The 17,764-nt window shown below is 39.9% G+C and overlaps 1 protein-coding gene across 3 annotated transcripts in view; it reads right to left on the reverse strand.

The window, feature by feature from the left end:
- LOC306959740 (protein INSYN2B) overlaps positions 1 to 17,764 on the reverse strand; it is a 29,165-nt gene that overhangs the window by 9,310 nt on the left and 2,091 nt on the right. The window contains exon 2 of one of the 3 annotated variants that reach the window (XM_079551930.1): positions 17,438 to 17,509. The exons of 1 other annotated variant lie outside the window; for it this stretch is intronic. In XM_079551930.1, the coding sequence (XP_079408056.1) occupies positions 17,438 to 17,509 (72 nt within the window). Of the gene's footprint in view, positions 1 to 17,437; positions 17,513 to 17,764 lie in introns of all 3 variants that reach the window. One more of the 3 variants, XM_079551929.1, reaches the window with a different exon arrangement.

Consider the following 17,764-nt stretch of genomic DNA (forward strand, 5'->3'; position numbering starts at 1 on the left):
ATCCTGTCGAAAAGTATTCTGCTTTATCCTCTGGCTCAGGGACACATCACTCATGTTGAACATTAGAAAAACTTCTCAAAAGGCCATATTTAATCAAAGGAAATGTTTTTCTTAATGAAGTAGAGCTTGACCTCGTCTCAGAGTTTTAGTTCAAAAGTCATGGTGAAAAAGTGTTACAGGCGGTCTATTTAATCATGAAAATTTCCAACATGCTCGAAATTAATCCATTATTTCTCATATGGACAATGAATTGCTTGACTACTTGATCACTTGCCCCACAAAATTATAGAAAGTCTTAAAAACAAATTAGAACCCCCTTAATGTTCTGAAAAACATGGACTGTTGGATTCTCCAAACATGATCAGTCTAAAAGCCGATATCTGATATAGAAGGTTCTTCACTCCCCTGCTCCTCCGTAGGAAATGATCAAATGTAAAGATAATTCACTCAGGACCACACTGGCCACCACCAGAGGGGACCTCATAATAGTGAAACGTGTAACTTTGTGAATTCTGTAGTAATGTGTACGTTATGTAAATGTGCATTAAATGAACATGGAAGAAGAGATTGAGCTTGTAAAGGACTAGTGTGATTTAATTATTGTAAATAGGGTTTGTGATCAAATTGATGTAAATTTTATTATTCTGTAATGAATCGTGACCTCTGTGTGATAAATATAGATGGAAATTTGCCTTTGGCTACAATTCGGCATGTTTACAATTCAATTCAGCTTCATTTTCCCCCATGGGGCAATTCAGTTTTCAGCCTGCAGTCACTTACATACCATCAACACAGTACAACACAAACACAAACACATGATAAAGTTAAATATTACACATGAAATAAACTCATTCATTTCAAAGACCAATCGCTCTTCTTTTGCTTCTCCGAGGGTGAACTGTGCCAACAGATAAGTGAAGTATTGATTCTATAAAACAGGAATAAAACATTTTCATAAAAGAAGGTTAAAGTTTGTAAGTTAAAATAAAAGTACATATGTTGATGAGACTGCATCTACCTGGGACTCGAAGCACAGCTTATTGTCAGGTTCTACCTGATCCACAGCCTGGCTGTTGATACGAGCAGGAGGAAGAGACACAGGTGTCCTGCCAAAGTGGATGTGCATTTCTTTCTTTTTGTTTAAGTTTATGTCTAGAAAGACAGTTTCACACCACTCAGCAAAACCCAATAACACAGGCCCACGCTCACAGTCGTTCTGACTGAAAAGTGAAACAATGACAGTTGTCCGTAACATGGCGACCTGGAGAGCTGCTCTGACAGTCGTTGGTATGTATTTCATGTTGGTCAATGTATTGTCCCAATCAAATAAATAAATGAATAAAAATAAATTGCTTTTCAAATAAAAGAGCAAGCAGAGTCAAAATGTATCATTGGCAAGGCAAAAGTCAGGGGTGTCATTTATGTAGTATCTTTGTCAAAAAGCACCATCAAAGAAAATATGAGCTAAAGAACAGACTTAAAACGATATCTGCTTTTATAGGACATCCCCACACACATGATTAGAAGGTACAGATGTTTTAGGTGAAGTCCTTCTATTGTTGCGTATTCGAGAGGGTTAGTTAGTATACAGGCAAAATACTATGAGGAAAAAGGAATAAAATTAGATAATAACAATATTGTACATATGTAGCCTCAGCTGCCCTGGGGTATACTGACAGAAGCGAGGCTGCCCATCTGTGCCATCCACCACTAACTCACACATCATTCACCCAGGCCATTCCCATCCAGGTAATGACCAGGTCCAGTCCTGCTTAGCATTCAAGATCTGACGGGATAAGGCAATGGTATGGAAAAATGTGCAATACATTGCAATTCTAAAAACATGTCCAATAGGCCAGGATGAGTGAGTGTGTGTCTGTTCATTAACATGAACTTCCCCAACCAAATAAACCAATAATAAGAAATGGTGACTACTGTACAAGCTGAACCCCTAAAGTATACAACTCACAGCATGATAAGAGACCAGACTGACTATGGCAAAGGGAGAAACATGAAGGACAGAAGATTTGGTGATAAATTCAAGTGTGAGTGTCGGTGATAATCGGCTGTGTGCGAGCAGTGGGAAAACTAAATCACACGTTCAAGACTTTTTGGCCTATTTCTATTTCTACATAATGCACTGAGCTGCTGAGGTGAGAGGTACTTAGCTACAGTTTTGAAGTACTTGTACTTTTTAGAGTAGTTATACCATATGTTTTTTACTTCTACTGGAGTATTATGCTAATTACCAGTAAGTATCTGTACTCTTACTTGAGCAAAAAGATGTGACTCATTCCACAGTGAGTACATCTTTAAGTGGCAAAAGCTTCACGTTGACACACAGAAAAGAGTTTGTGTTAATATACTTTATTACTGTAAAATATTACAGTACGATTTTTCATTTCATATTTTGTTTGTCATAATTTATGTCATTACTTAATCATAAATCAGACTTTTACACTCAAACACTTACTCAGTCACAGTAGCATTTTGCCCAAGTACTTTTTTACTGTTATTTATTTTGGTCACTACTTTTTACATCTACTCGAGTAAAATTATTTCAGCGTTAAGTTGCTCTTACTTACTTACTAAAACACTTACTCCTCCCGCCTCTGTTGAGCTGTACTTAAGAGCCATGTGAGCCTTTTTGAGTTTTTCCTCATAACTCATCCCAGTATCATCCACAATCATCTGATATGCTTTTGATTTTGGAAAAGTATGAAACAGTGAGTAGTTTATCCTTAAGTAAAATTTGAATTGTTTCTTTTGATTTCACACCCCGGGACAATGTAATCACAAATTATACACAGTAGATCAGATCATGCCCAAAGTGGATTGTTGATAAATGACATCAGCGATGTTTTTACCATGGATGATCTGCAGCCTATAAGAGACTTTTATTAGCCCACATGGTGAACTTCAGAGTCAAGACAGAGAAGACTATCTATGGATTCAGAATTTAACTTCTAAACTCACTCTGTCGTATGAATACTTGGACCAACCTGTGTAATAAAGAACTGCCTGCTGCCAACTAGAGTCGGCCAGTCTGACTCTTTGCAATCTCCCTCAGTGACACCATCCTCATCAGGACATATCTATGACCTCTCTAACAAAGCCATGTGAACTCAATTACCTTCAAGTTAACCAACTTCAGAAAACCCCTGCTGTGCCATGAGCATCTGGCATTCTCTGCCAGTGGCCAGACGCTTGGCCTTTGTCTAAAGGAACCTGCCTGACCCCACTGAAGACAGCCACAACTGTTCAATAAACTCTGCTTCTCTTTATTCACTTTTTATCTTGGAATCCACAGAAACAGACTGAAACAAATACTCAACCCAGTTTAGTCACAGGACATGTTATTCAAGCAAATTACTGATGTTTTGTGTCTGCAGCTGTATCAACATCTGTCACCATGTCAAACACATGATGTATCTTCACTGAACTAATGTTGCACCATAACTTTCCCTCCAAAGAACACAGGGCGTTTCGGATTCAGAACCAGTTCACTCATTGGTTGCTCACAAGAAGACCTGGAACCAATCAGCTTCAAAGCCACGGTTACTGCCTTCAGAGAACCAACTGGACTGAAACCAGACAAACCAGTTTGATGTTTGGTGTCTGCTCTGCTGTTTCAGAAAACTCACAAAGAAAACTTCCTTTTCTTGGCCTAATCATGACCACAATTTGTGCATATTTATTGCACATAAATTGAGATTCAAATTTGATGTTTAAGCTGTGAATAAATAATACTCTTACGATGCCTCAAGCTTGGGTTTCACCTGATTTATGCTTGAATATATGAGTGTATTATATAAGTATATTGAGTATATTAGTCCCTTAACTGTCACAAAGGCACGCTTCAGATTAGAGACATGTTTATTTATAGTCCACTTTGTTAGGTGGGCGTCATTCAGGACACGTTATTACGACACATTTGTTCTTCTTAGAACGTTTTTTGGTGTTCATACATTTGTTCTATTCAATTTCAGGTTTATTTTTACAGCACGTTTTTAAAAAATCTACAGTTGACCAAAGTGTGTCACAACAACAATTAGAGACACACAGAGATAAAATTAAAAATTACAGAGTAACAAAAAGTGCAGAACAATCAACAAAATCTTAAATTTACGTCACTAAGACAGTCCTGTAGCGTTTTAACAGCAGAAAGAGTGTCACTGGCTGTTACAGGAAGATCAGTCTGAATGTCGTCCGCAGAACAGTGAAAACAGACTTTGTGCTTTTTAAAGATACATCCCAGGGGGAGCATATACAGGGAAAAGAGAACAGGTGCTACTATTGACCCCTGGGGCACACCATAATTTAAAGGAGACACAGTGGAAAAATACTGCCCTAGGATTACTGAGAAGCTCCAATTGGAGAGATAGGACCAAAACCAACTGAGCGCTGTACCCTTGATGCCTACATGTGTTCCCAAGCGGGTTAAAAGGTTGCGATGATCCACCGTGTCAAAGGCTGCAGACAGGTCTAGCTAAGGACAGCAGATTTCCCAGTGTCAACAGTTAAAAGGAGGAGGTTAATAACTTTTAAAAGGGCAATTTCTGTGCTGTGTTGTAATTTAAAGTCAGATAGGAACATTTTGATCACGGTAAGGCTGATCATAGGCAACTTTCTCTAAGATCTTAAACACAAAATGCAGCTTAGAGATAGGTGTGAAGTTAGACAGTACATTAGGATCAAGGGTGTTCTTTTTAATGAGCGGCTGAACAACAGCAGTAGAAAACAACCGGACATTAGAGAATCATTCACCATGTGCATAATATAGGGACCAATACCATTAGACATTCTTTGAATAATCGACTCAGGTCAGGATAATGTCGAGTAGACACGAAGAAGGCTTAAGCTTTTTCACAATTTAAGTCAATTCACTAAGAGGTTAAAACATTCAAAGACAGCATGGCAAACTGATGGAGCCACCGGATACACAGCAGACAGAGGGACAATCTTAGATCTGAGATTTTGTCTCTGAAAATGTAAGAAAATGTTCGCAGCGAGAGACTGAGAGCTCAGCTGTGTTTCTGTCACCCGGACTCACAGGAGATTTCAACGTGTTAAAAAGCATTTGAGGTTTGTGAGAATTCTTTCGTTTGAGAGTTCTGAGCTGAAAACATTCCTCTGGAAGAACAAATCCTAAGAACAGTCAGGACGACGCTCCAGTTCATGAAGTACACATTAAAAACTCATGGAGCACTGAACTATGAGATTTCAGAAAACATTTCTAGAGGCCTAAAACTGTGTTGGAGACTGGACATGGTGTTGTTTGCAAAACAAATTATGAAATTGAACAAAATAAATGACAAATTACAACCACTTGTATTGTCATTTGGATTTGATCAATTGTGCAGCCCTAAATCTAACGGCTTTCACAATATTTTAAAGTTGTGCAGTGAATCATTTGGGATGACTTGAAAGACAAAGCTGGCTGAGTGCACACTGAACCTGTTTGTCCTGAACACTGCAGAGATATTGAGTGATAACTTGTGAAGCGGAAGGCTCTGATGGATGGGCAGCCACTGAAGAGAACTGAGACAGAAGTGTGACGCCAAGGTGGCAGCGTGCCATCTTCAAACAGCTCACAGTCAAGGCCTATAAATTGTTATTGCTGTCTCGTAATAGCACACTGTCATGTTTTTGACACTATTTCCAGACAGGATGTATAAATATGCACAAGATGCTCTTAAAGCAACAACTGTTTGGTTATCCACACTTAGTCTATTGGTCCACTCAACTTCAAGACAAAACCAGAATCCCTACATTGCTGTGAAATACCTTGATTATCCTAATGCTTCATCACTGCCCACTTGAATATTGACACTAAGAGAAACAAATATTTTCTGTGTTTGCAATTCATATCGAATGAGTGCCTAGATGGAAGCTGTCAACTAAACCATAAAGTGAGCCGTAGCATGATGGAGGGTATGATGAGTGGGTGCTTGTGGAGAGCTTTGGGGATCTCGTTTAGCTGTGGGTGTGATACCAGCCTGATTAGTATTTATATGACACATCATCCATATTAAGCTCTGCTTTCCTGTGCCACATGCCACTCTTGATCTGCCTCTCTTGTCTCGGTTTCAAAGACATGGTGCTCCAGTGATGGGCACCATCTGGTACTCAATAACTGATTGCCAAAATAGCATGGACGCGGTTTCTCACTCTCCCTTGTGTGCATAATTTCATTGTTTTGTGACCAGGACTCTTTCAGAGCAATTCAGAGATAATGGTATAGCTATGAAATGACATTTTCAGCTCTGTTGTTGTTTAATTACCAGTAGTTTGACAAGTGCAAATGGCGGTACATTTGCTGAATAATCACATCAATTATTTCTTTGCTTTTCCTTTGTTGATTCATTATAATTATTTTCTTCATTTCCAAAATGTATTGCGGCGAGGGGGAAGGTAAATGCACCCCCCTTTACCTCCATTTCGACCATGAGATGTTCCCACACACACACTCAATCTTGTACTGCTATCTTAGTGAGGACACTCATAGACATAATGTATTACCCAGACCCTAACCCTAAACTTAATCCTAACCCTAAAACCACATCTTGACCTTCAAACACTCCTTCAAATAAGTGAGGACCACCCAAAATGTCCTCACTTTACAAAAATGTCCTCACTCTGGTCTTCACAATGTCATAATAACAAGAACACACACACACACACACACACACACACACACAATCTTGTACTGCTATCTTAGTGAGGACACTCATAGACATAATGTATTACCCAGACCCTAACCCTGAACCCGAAGCCCCTAACCCTAACCTTAATCCAAACCCAATTCTAACCCTAAAACCACATCTTGACCTTCAAACAGTCCTTCAAATAAGTGAGGACCACCCACAATGTCCTCACTTTCCAAAAATGTCCTCACTCTGGTCTTCACAATGTCGTAATTACAAGAACACACACACAGGCACAAACAAACAAACAGATTCCCATCATAGTTAATGCTATGAGAACATGTCATCGATTACATTTTTAACCTGGAACATTCGAGGAGTTGGCTCACAAGTAAAAAAATAACAGAATACTTAATCATCTAACTCAACAACAACCAGTCTTTGTCTCTTAAAAGAAACACACCTTGCCAAGACAATAAACTGCTCACACCACAATTTAACCTCAAACTAAAACAACTATAACTATAACACTAAACAAAGGGGTGTGTCTATTCATAAATAAGAAAAAATACTTTCACTCACAGCACTATTGTAACTGACCCAGAGGGAAGGTTTGTCATTATTAACAACAATCCCATCACAATTGCAAACATTTACGGTCCCAACTGTGATTCCCCATCATTCTTCCACAGTTTCTTCTCATTGATTTCTGTGGATTCAAACTTCCCGGTTATAATAGGAGGAAATTTTAACACTGTAATCCATCAATTGACAAAAGTAGCAACACAACCACCGCTCGACTTTCACAATCAACCAAAACAATAAAACAATACATGAGTTTATCCCATTGGATAAATTTAACCCATTGGATAAATTTAATCATTGATCACATAATAACAGAAAAGAATAGAGCCCACAAACAGAAGTATATATCGACCTTCAATGAAATATGGACCCCATATCTGAAACACTTTCATTTATAATTTCTTAATTTCTGCTATTATTGTCATTTCTATTATTGTTGCTGTTGTTAGTATAAGTTGTCAAAGCCTCAACTCCCCTTTTTTACCACCACCAGTAGACTTCTTAGTTCTCTCTCTCTCTCTCTTTATTCTAATTATTATTATTAATTTTGTCTTCACTTCTGAATTTAGTTTAATTTTTGTTTTGTTTTTATTTTCCCTTGTTTATTGATTTATTTTTGTTTGTTTATTGATTTATTATTATTATTTTGTTTATTTATTTATTTATTCATTTATTTATTTATTTTTTCCCAATCACAATCCTGATCATTTATGGCCTGCTTTGGCATTCGATGGTGCATAGATGCCTCTGGTCCCTGCCAGCGTGCCTCTTCCCCGGCTGGCTCTAAGGTGTAGCTTGCCAAGGTACCCTGGCACTGTTTTTAACGCATCATATTAGCTCAGGAAAAAAGAAAAAAAAAGGGAAAGAAAAACATAAAGACTAGGGTAAGCTCAATGCTGATTTTAATGCACCTCACCTTACTTAGGGACATACCGAGAAACCCTGCAAAAGGGAGAACACAAAGAATAGGATGAGCTCGATGCCCATTTTAATGCACCTCACTTTATTTAGGGACACACTTGCACCTACTGTAAAGGGAGAAAGTAAGAATCAGGATTGGCGGGGGATCAACAGTGAGCGACCGCGGGTGCCGGCCTGGGTGTCGCACGCGTGGGGAACAGTGGGCGGACATTGCCCTTATCGACATGGCTAAACTAGCCATATATGAGAGGAATGCCACACATTTAATTACAAACAACGTTATTTTTTATTTTATTTATTTATTTCTATTTCTATTTTTTTTTTTTTTTTTTAATATCTTTTTTATTTTACTTTTTTATTATTATTATTTTCTCTTTTTTATTATTATTATTATTATTATTATTATTATTATTTTTATTTTTATTTTATTTTTCTTCTCTCTTTTTTTTCTTCTCTTCTATTCATCTGTCATCTGTTGTTATAAACTCAAATCTTTGATTTTAGTAGTGGTGGTGGTGGTGGTGGTGATGCGGGTGTGGATGGTGGTAGTGGTGGTAGTGGTAGTGATAGTGATGGTGGTGGCTATGGTGGTGCGACAGCGGCGTTTGGGTACGGAAGGTGGCGGTAGTGGTGATAGTAGTTGTGGTGTTTGTATTGACAGTGGCACTAATGGTACGAATTGTAGCTTAAAATAGTCTACTGGCTTATGCCATACCTCATGTGTGTTGTTTTGTCTCTCTTTTCTTTTTCTGTTTCTGTATCTCTTTTTATTTTCTTTAAATGTATTGTGTCCTCTCTGCACATCTGTAAAATATGCACTTTTTGCAATAAAAAAAAAAAAAAAAAAAAAAAACAATACATGAGTGAGTTTGGCCTTGGCGATGGTTGGCAGCTTCAGAGCCCTACAACAAGAGAACACACATTTTACTCTCCAGTCCATAAATCTTATTCACGTATTGACTTCTTTCTTCTCAGCAATTTTACTCTGCCAAATATCTCCAAGCCAACAATACACCCGAATCATTACTGACCATGCGCCTGTAAAATATGCCTGGAAAAAATATTTACACCAGATGGCGCTTCAACATTTCCCTTTGAAATGACCAGGAGTTCAATAGCTTCATTGAAAGAGAATGGGCGTCCTTCCTAGAAATACATGATTCCCCAAAGTCATCTCCACCAGTTCTATGGGAAACAGGAAAAGCAGTTTTAAGAAAAAAAAAAAAAAAACACAAAAAGAAGAAAGATCAACAGGTGGAACTAAAAAACAACAACAACAACAACAACTCTGTCAATATAAACTACAAATAAATGAAAAAAAAAAAAAACACATAAAAAAAAAACATTTATGAAACAAGGACTCAAGAAACCTTTCAGCAAATCAATAAATCTGTTAAACATCAACTTAAAGACAATTGTGAAAAAACAACCATATGAAGAACTCAGCAGGGAAGCCGACACAATTACTAGAAGATTTTTATACAAAACTATATGCTCCAGAAAATGACCCATCCCAAACAGACATTAACAAATTTCTCATAATATTGAATTACCAAAAGTTAATGAGAACCAATGAATAATGCTTGAATTACCAGTAACCAGTGATAAAGAACAATAAAACTCTCGGACCAGATGGCTTTCCTGCTGAGTTCTAAAACATTTCCTATTTTCACTGCACTTCACTTACAATACAATACAAGAAAAATCAAGATTTCCTATTCACATGAATGAATAAACCTAATAAAGATCCAACTATACCATCCAGCTGTCGCCCCATATTGCTTATCAACATTGACCTCAAAATAATTACCAAAACATTATCCAATCAATAAGAAAAAGCAATTCCATCCATAATACATCCAGATAAACTGTATAACTGTTCAGCTTACTGGAATACTCAACACTGCAACAGCATCCAACAATCTTTGTTTCACTAGATGCCGAAAAAGCTTTTAAGTTAACTGGTCATTTCAAACATCCACTCTCCAAAAACTTGGCCTTGGGGAATCATTTATTAATTGGATTCATTCAATGGACTAATATCGCAACCATTCACATTACATAGAGGTACAAGGCAAGGGTGTCCACTCTCTGCAGACACCGAATGCTCATCGCTCATATAAACATATTCAGACTCTATGATTACTCCATCCACTTTCCTAAATCCATCCTCCTCGCATTAAAGGGAGATAGTTGGGATGTGGCAGCCAATACACCACCTATTGTATTCCCATATGCACAACGTTTGTCACATTAGGCATTAACATTACCCCCAGGCTGTCAGAGCTCCTCTTCTAAAGACAATAACTGACCATTTCAACCTTTGCAAAAATCTTCCGATATCCCTCATTGGCTGAATTGACATATAAATTGTGTTTACAGTATAATAATGTATGCAGGATGTACTATGTATACAGACTTTCACGTCATTCCGTATCACTTTATTATGTTCAGTTCATTGTACATCACTCAACACACAAGCTGAACTGTATTACAAAATGAGAAGACACATTCAAAAGCACATCTCTGCATAGTGACAGTTCTTATGCTTCAAACGGGCAAATGTTCAGCTTTCAAGCTACAGGTGAACATTAGTCAAAGCCAGATGTTTTCCCTTCAACACTCAGATTAGCTAGCACAAACAGTCAAGTACACACACAGCATGTCAACAAACCTTGTTTTTACTTAGCGATAAAAAGCCCCAGGATATTTAAAAAAGGATATAAAAACATTTAGCTCAAAAGGGTCTATATATATATTAGTAGTTACGAAGGCTATGTTATTGTGACTTACCTTCAAAAATGTACAAATATACAAAATATAAAATTTGGATCCTTTCTCTCTTTTACTTTGAGGAGTAATATCGACTTGTCGATATTATTCATCGACAAGTCGATGAATAATATCGACAGAAATATTAGGTACAGTAGATGCTAAAGACATCTAGAGAAAAAACCCTACTTGCTTCATCCATTTGGTTGACTTGTTTTGGAAAACCCAACTGCCTATCACACCGGAAACAAAGCTTTCCCCCCTAAAGTAGCCTATGCAAAGGTGCACAGTCTATTACAATCTTCAATTCTCTCAGCATACAAAACCAGACAATAAATAATAATAATAATAAATCTTGAACTCCCTCCTCTGTCTTCAGAAATCTTAAATGTCAAGTCCAGAAAAAATATACAACCAAAATATATGTCTTGTCTGGTGTGATAGATCTGAGCCACTATTGCTCTGGTGCTCAAGGCCTGCTCCTGTGCAGCCATGATGAGCCTCTGTGCTGTCCTTTAGTCCAGCTCTGTCTGGCCTTGGTAGGATTTCCTGATATCTTGTACTCCAGTTATGTTTCGGTGGTACATCCCGTGTAGGGGCACATTCACTGAGAACGTCATCTGGTGGAGCCTTGTCCTTGATGTACCTCCCTTACGGTTAGCGTACAGTCACAGAGTGCTGGATTTGGGGTGGAACTCTCCGTGCATGGTTAGGAGCTTTCGCGTCTTAACATCTGTGGTCTGTATCTCATCCTTTGGCCAGCTTATCATTCCTGCAGGGTATCTGATTACTGGCAGGGCGTAGCGTTTATTGCCCGGGACTTGTTCTTGCCATTGAGCTGGCTTCTTAGGACCTGCCTTACTCGTTGGAGGTATTTGGCCGTAGCCGCTTTCCTTGTCGCCTCTTCGAGGTTGCCATTTGCTTGTGGGATTCCGAGGTACTTGTAACTGTCCTTAACATCTGCTATTGCTCCCTCTGGGAGTGAGACCCCTTCTGTGTGGACTGCCTTACCTTACCTACAATATTCCTTTTCTCTCTTTTTGTAGTGATTTATTTTTCTTCTCACTTACGCAGTGCTTAAAATATACTTGTGGGAAGAAGGGGGGAAAAAAAGAGAGGAATAAAAATAGTGAAAGTAGAGTCGGGCAGCAGCTGAGTTTAAGCCCCTGGTCTTGCACCCACTTCAAAGGAAAAATATATGTAAAAATGTTTTGTATTAAGAAATAAACAATAAGCATTTGTATGAAATGTGTACTTATTTTATTTGTTGTTTAACTTTTTTTTTTTTTTACTTTTCTTTTACTATTAGTAAAGTAGTACTATCTTATCTCTTTCTATGTTGCCAAATTTCCATCTCCTGTTTCCTCCATAAACATCCCCAAGTCACATGTACTGTTTCATATACAAGCACACCCATGCACTATGTAAATAAGTACTGTAGGTAGTATTTTTGTTATAGAGAATTTATTGTCATTGTATTCTTGTATTCTTGTATTGTTTGTCTGCGCTAGCCTGAAAAAAAATAAAAAAATAACAGAAATACTAAAGTAGCCTTATACCTTCACCTTAAATAACTTGGCAACACTTTATTTTACACTACCCTTGATACATTATATCTAACTAAATTTAGTACAATGTAATGTGCTCTGCAACAATGTGTAATAACTAGAACCTTGTGTATTTGTAGTTTGTAGGTACATCATGTAATAAGACATAACTCTTACCCTAAGCCCTCACCCTCGTGTCCTATCACATTATTTACCTACAAAGTACTAATACAAGTTATTCCATTGTGTATTTAACCCATAGGTATGAGTTATTACACATTGTTACAGAGCATATTACATTATACTAAATTTAGTTAGGAACTATGTAACGTAAAATAAAGTGATACCGATAACTTTCAGGGTATATATACTTTCAGTATATATATATTTCAGTGTAAATATGTAATGTTTTATTTCAGATTCTTTATTTTACCACAAAGCAAAAATCACTATGTTTTCTGAAGGTAAGCACATTGACCATATTCTCTGCCAACACTGCACATGCTGTACTGTATACCTGACAGCAGAATTGTCAGCAATAAAAGGAAGTATTTTTTGTTTATTTGAAAGCCCTGTGCTGCGCGTTTCCTCTGTGTAGTTCTTACATCAATGAAAGCTGTGCCTACGGTGTATTTCCTGCTTGTCCCCTGTGAGTTGCCTGTTGCTCCACGGCTCAGCCCTGAAGTGAAGATGGATTACTGCAGAAGAACTGCCTAGCCTGCCCTTTACACATATCACACACTTCTCTTCTCTATTATCTTTGCTGACAAACGTGAGCACACGCACACGGGCTAAAGCTCTGACATGGCTGTTAGCAAAAGGGCGAAAGCTTGACAAATCTACTCTTGAGAAACTCATACCTCTCATATCTGGTTAACCAGATTCTATGTCTATTTTCCTCTGGTTGACTGCTGTAGATCCGCAAGGTATTGCTTATCTGCATTGCGCCCTGGGAAAAAGAGCTGTGCTCATTGAGATCAATTTCTTGTCCAATACAAACAATGTGGCTATTGGAAAGATCACAGAAAAGCAGATCAAGGTTGAGCATCTGAAGGATTATGGCTAATGTTGACTGGCTCCAGGAAATTAACCCCATAAATCAATACATGCATTATTGAATAATTAGAGAGCACGCCAGGACTACAGAGGCTGGCTGTGCATTTTGTATCACTAAAAGGCTAATCTAAGCAAGTCATTTTAACAAAACGGTGGCATGGTAGCACAGTGGTTAGCACTCGTGCTTCACAGCTAGAGGGTCCGGGCTCGATTCCTACCTGGACGGGGCCTTTCTGCGTGGAGTTTGCATGTTCTATTCTCCTCATGTCTGTGTAGGTTTTCTCCAGGTACTCCGGTTTCCCCTACCTCTAAAAACATGTGCAATAGGTGACTCCTCCAGCCAGGTGTTTCTAACCTGTTAGAGAAATTAGCAATGGTGTTCGAGAGGATAGATGAAAAACAGGCAGCAGTCCATCCATCCATCCATTTTCTTCCGCTTTATCCGGGGCCGGGTCGCGGGGGCAGCAGTCTCAGCAGAGATGCCCAAACTTCCCGATCCACACACACCTCCTCCAGCTGTTCTGGGGGGACCCCGAGGCGACACCAGGCCAGCTCGGAGACATAGTCCCACCACCGTGTCCTGGGTCTTCCACGAGGCCTTGTCCCACTAGGACATGCCTGGAACACCTCCCGCGGGAGGCGACCAGGAGGCATCCGGAACAGATGCCCGAGCCACCTCAGCTGGCTCCTTTCGACGTGAAGGAGCAGCGACTCTACTCCGAGCTCCTCCCGGGTAACTGAGCTCCTCACCCGATCTCGGAGGGTGCGCCCGGCCACCCTACGAAGGAAACTCATTTCGGCCGCCTGTATTCGCGATCTTGTCCTTTCGGTCATGACCCAAATCTCATGACCATAGGTGAGGGTGGGAATGTAGATCGATCGGTAAATCGAGAGCTTTGCCCCCCGACTCAGCTCCCTCTTCACCACGACAGACCGATACAGCGACCGCATCACTGCTGACGCCGCACCGGTCCGTCTGTCGATCTCACGCTCCATCCGTCCCTCACTCGTGAACAAGACCCCGAGATACTTGAACTCCTCCACTTGAGGCAAGGACTCCCCACCGACCTGAAGAGGGGAAGCCACCTTTTTCCGGTGGAGAACCATGGCCTCAGATTTGGAGGTGCTGATTCTCATCCCGGCCACTACACACTCGGCTGCAAACCGCCCCAGAGCGTGCTGAAGGTCCTGGTTCGTTGAAGCCATCAAAACAACATCATCCGCAAACAGCAGAGATGAGACTCTGAGGCTCCCAAACCGGACACCCTCGGCCCCTGGCTGCGCCTAGAGATTCTGTCCATAAAAGTGATGAACAGAACCGGTGACAAAGGGCAGCCCTGGCGGAGACCAACACGCACCGGGAACAGGTCTGACTTACTGCCGGCAATGCGAACCAAGCTCCTGCTGCGGTCATACAGGGAACGGACAGCCCTTAACAGAGGGCCCCGGACCCCATACTCCCGGAGCACCCCCCACAGGGCACCACGAGGGACACGGTCGAACGCCTTCTCCAGGTCCACAAAACACATGTGGACTGGTTGGGCGAACTCCCATGAACCCTCAAGCACCCGACGGAGGGTATAGAGCTGGTCCAGTGTGCCACGACCACAGGCAGCAGTCTGGATGTCTTATACAGGAGAAGTTTATTTACCATCGGTGCAGGACCCGGAGACATGAACTCGAGACATTGTGCTAGTCCTACCATTCAAGTCTGTCCATGCTTCCACAGAAAAGGGATAAATACCCTCTCAGAGCATCATACTGATACGCAAGAGTCTGAGCACTACAGTCAAGGCTATGACAGAGATAGTACGCCTGTACAGCCTGACCCTGACCCAGTATGATAAATAGCGATGTAATGTTATCCTCTAACATTACTGGCGTTGCAGTATACCATACTGGTATAGTATACCATACTGCTATACCATACTGGTATACCATACTGGTATCATTTAACAGTACCCAGCCCTAGGGTCAAATGCTTTGAAAAACACTGAACCAGTTGGCACACAAAGCGAAGGTCACGTGACCGGCTGTTGTCACACAAGCTCTGGTACAGTGCGTCGAAATTTTTTGCTTCAGAAACAGCGATACAAGCTCTGAAGCACCAGTATTGTCACAACAACAAATTCATAAAACAATTTATAAATAGCTGCCAACATACAAGTTAACCAAAATATAGAATGTATACAGTTCTGAACAAGTTACATGAACACTAGTCTAGTTTTTTTCTTATAGTATGTCGTCTGTGAGAAACTACTGAGTGATCATGATTACACATGAAGGATTTGTTACTGCAGTTAGAAGAGCCGGGTGAGATAGCATCTTGTCGGCTCTCCTTTCTGCCAGACCCCTAAAAAAACATCTGTAATGAGAAAAGGAATTTATTGACTGATGCGAGGAAGACAGAGCTGAGTTGGGGAGCAAAGCTCCCGATTTACTGGTCGATCTATGTTCCTACCTTCACCTATGGGCATGAGATCTGGGTCATGACCGAAAGGACAAGATCGTGGATACAAGCGGGAGAAAGGAGTTTCTTTCGCAGGGTGGCTGGGCGCGCCCATAGAGACAGGGTGAGGAACATAAATCAAGTTTTCCTACAAAAACTTGAAGCTGTGAGAAAATATTAAAAGCGAGACTTCTTCCTCAGCATCACATCTCTCAATTATCTTCAAGACCATTTTAGAAGAAACTGTAGTAGCTTTACAGGTCAGCAGTAAACCTTTCTTTCATAGACAAGTCCCTCTCAGAGTCTCCCCTCACAAGGTCCTTCTGTATAATATGTGAGGGAGAAAGCATACAGATCTGATTAGACCTGCGTAAACTCCACAGGGATTAACAACAGACTCTTGTTAGAGTTCCTGTTATGCTTCACGCAGCTCATATGCCATTAGCAAAAAGAATAACAAGGGAAATCACAACCTTACTAATTAACACTCCTGCACGACCACACAATCAGACTGGCATATTAATATGCATAATAATAACTTTGAAAAAGTACCTTCACAAACATCAGCAATTGTTGACTGTGTAACACAAAAGGACACAACAGACACTACAATTAGCAATACTGCTTCACACAACATGTAGATTATATTGTTCACAAGGCTTATTTGACCCGTGTTCTGTGGTAACTACAAATATGTTTCACGACACTGAAAGGAAGATTTAAAATATACAGTACTTTTTGGTAGAGCAAAAAAAATTGCGTACTGAAGCACTGGCTAATTGATTGGTTTCAGATGGCATTATATCATTCTCTCTTCCGTCATGTTTAATGGAGATGGCAGCAGGAAGATGTGTATTGTTAATATGCTATTTTAAGTCAGGTACAATTTTGGATAACGGGCCTTGTGGCAAATACTGGCTAAGTGATCATGTCCAACAGTTGTAGATTTTCCATTCTTTCCTGTTCCCTAAATGACAGACCACATGTCCATCACAGCCTGCTATCACCCTATTCATCCCATCGCTGCTTTATATTGTGATTTTGAGCCCTGCACAGACACCTGCCTCTCATCCATGACAACCCCTCATCCTTTCTGTCAAATCCGTCATGCCTCATCAAATCCGTCATGCCTCATCTGTGACATTGTTCAGGCCACCATTTCTTAGCAACTGACCACTCCTTTGACACGGCTCAACTATGTTCTATAAAAACAGAAACCTCTTGTCATGCTCCATGACTGTGGCGGGTTAGACATGAACCATGACTAAATTATTGAATCTTAAAAGAATGTGCTCCACACCATCACATTATAGTTGGAATCAGTGTTTACATATACATTTTTCCCCTTAATTTAATTATTCCCTTTCCTTATTATCAATTTTATGCCGCATAAGTAGTTTGGAGAATGTATCTTTGTTCTTTCTCTTAAAGTTTTATAATCACATCAAAGGTGACTTTACCTGTAGATGATACAGGCGCAGTCCCTGCAGGTGCCACAGTTTTCAATGTCCTGTCCAGTTCTGTACAAATGTCTTCTGTTGACAAGCATAGAGATGACAAATCAGGGGGAAAAGTGACAGTTTTATAATGCACCTGTATGTGTTCATGTAGACACAATCAGTTCAACACATCCTTTGCATGACGAATATGTGTCTCACACATTCCAGCAAATTGCCTTACAAAATCTTTTTTTAAATGAACGGATTCCTCTTCCAACTAGCCCAAGTGGTTACATAAACTGTGACTCACTATCTCTCTCCAGGCATAAAATAATGGTTAGGAGGTTA

This window comes from Gobius niger, assembly GCF_951799975.1.
Source record: "Gobius niger genome assembly, chromosome: 2".
Classification (NCBI taxonomy): domain Eukaryota; kingdom Metazoa; phylum Chordata; class Actinopteri; order Gobiiformes; family Gobiidae; genus Gobius; species Gobius niger.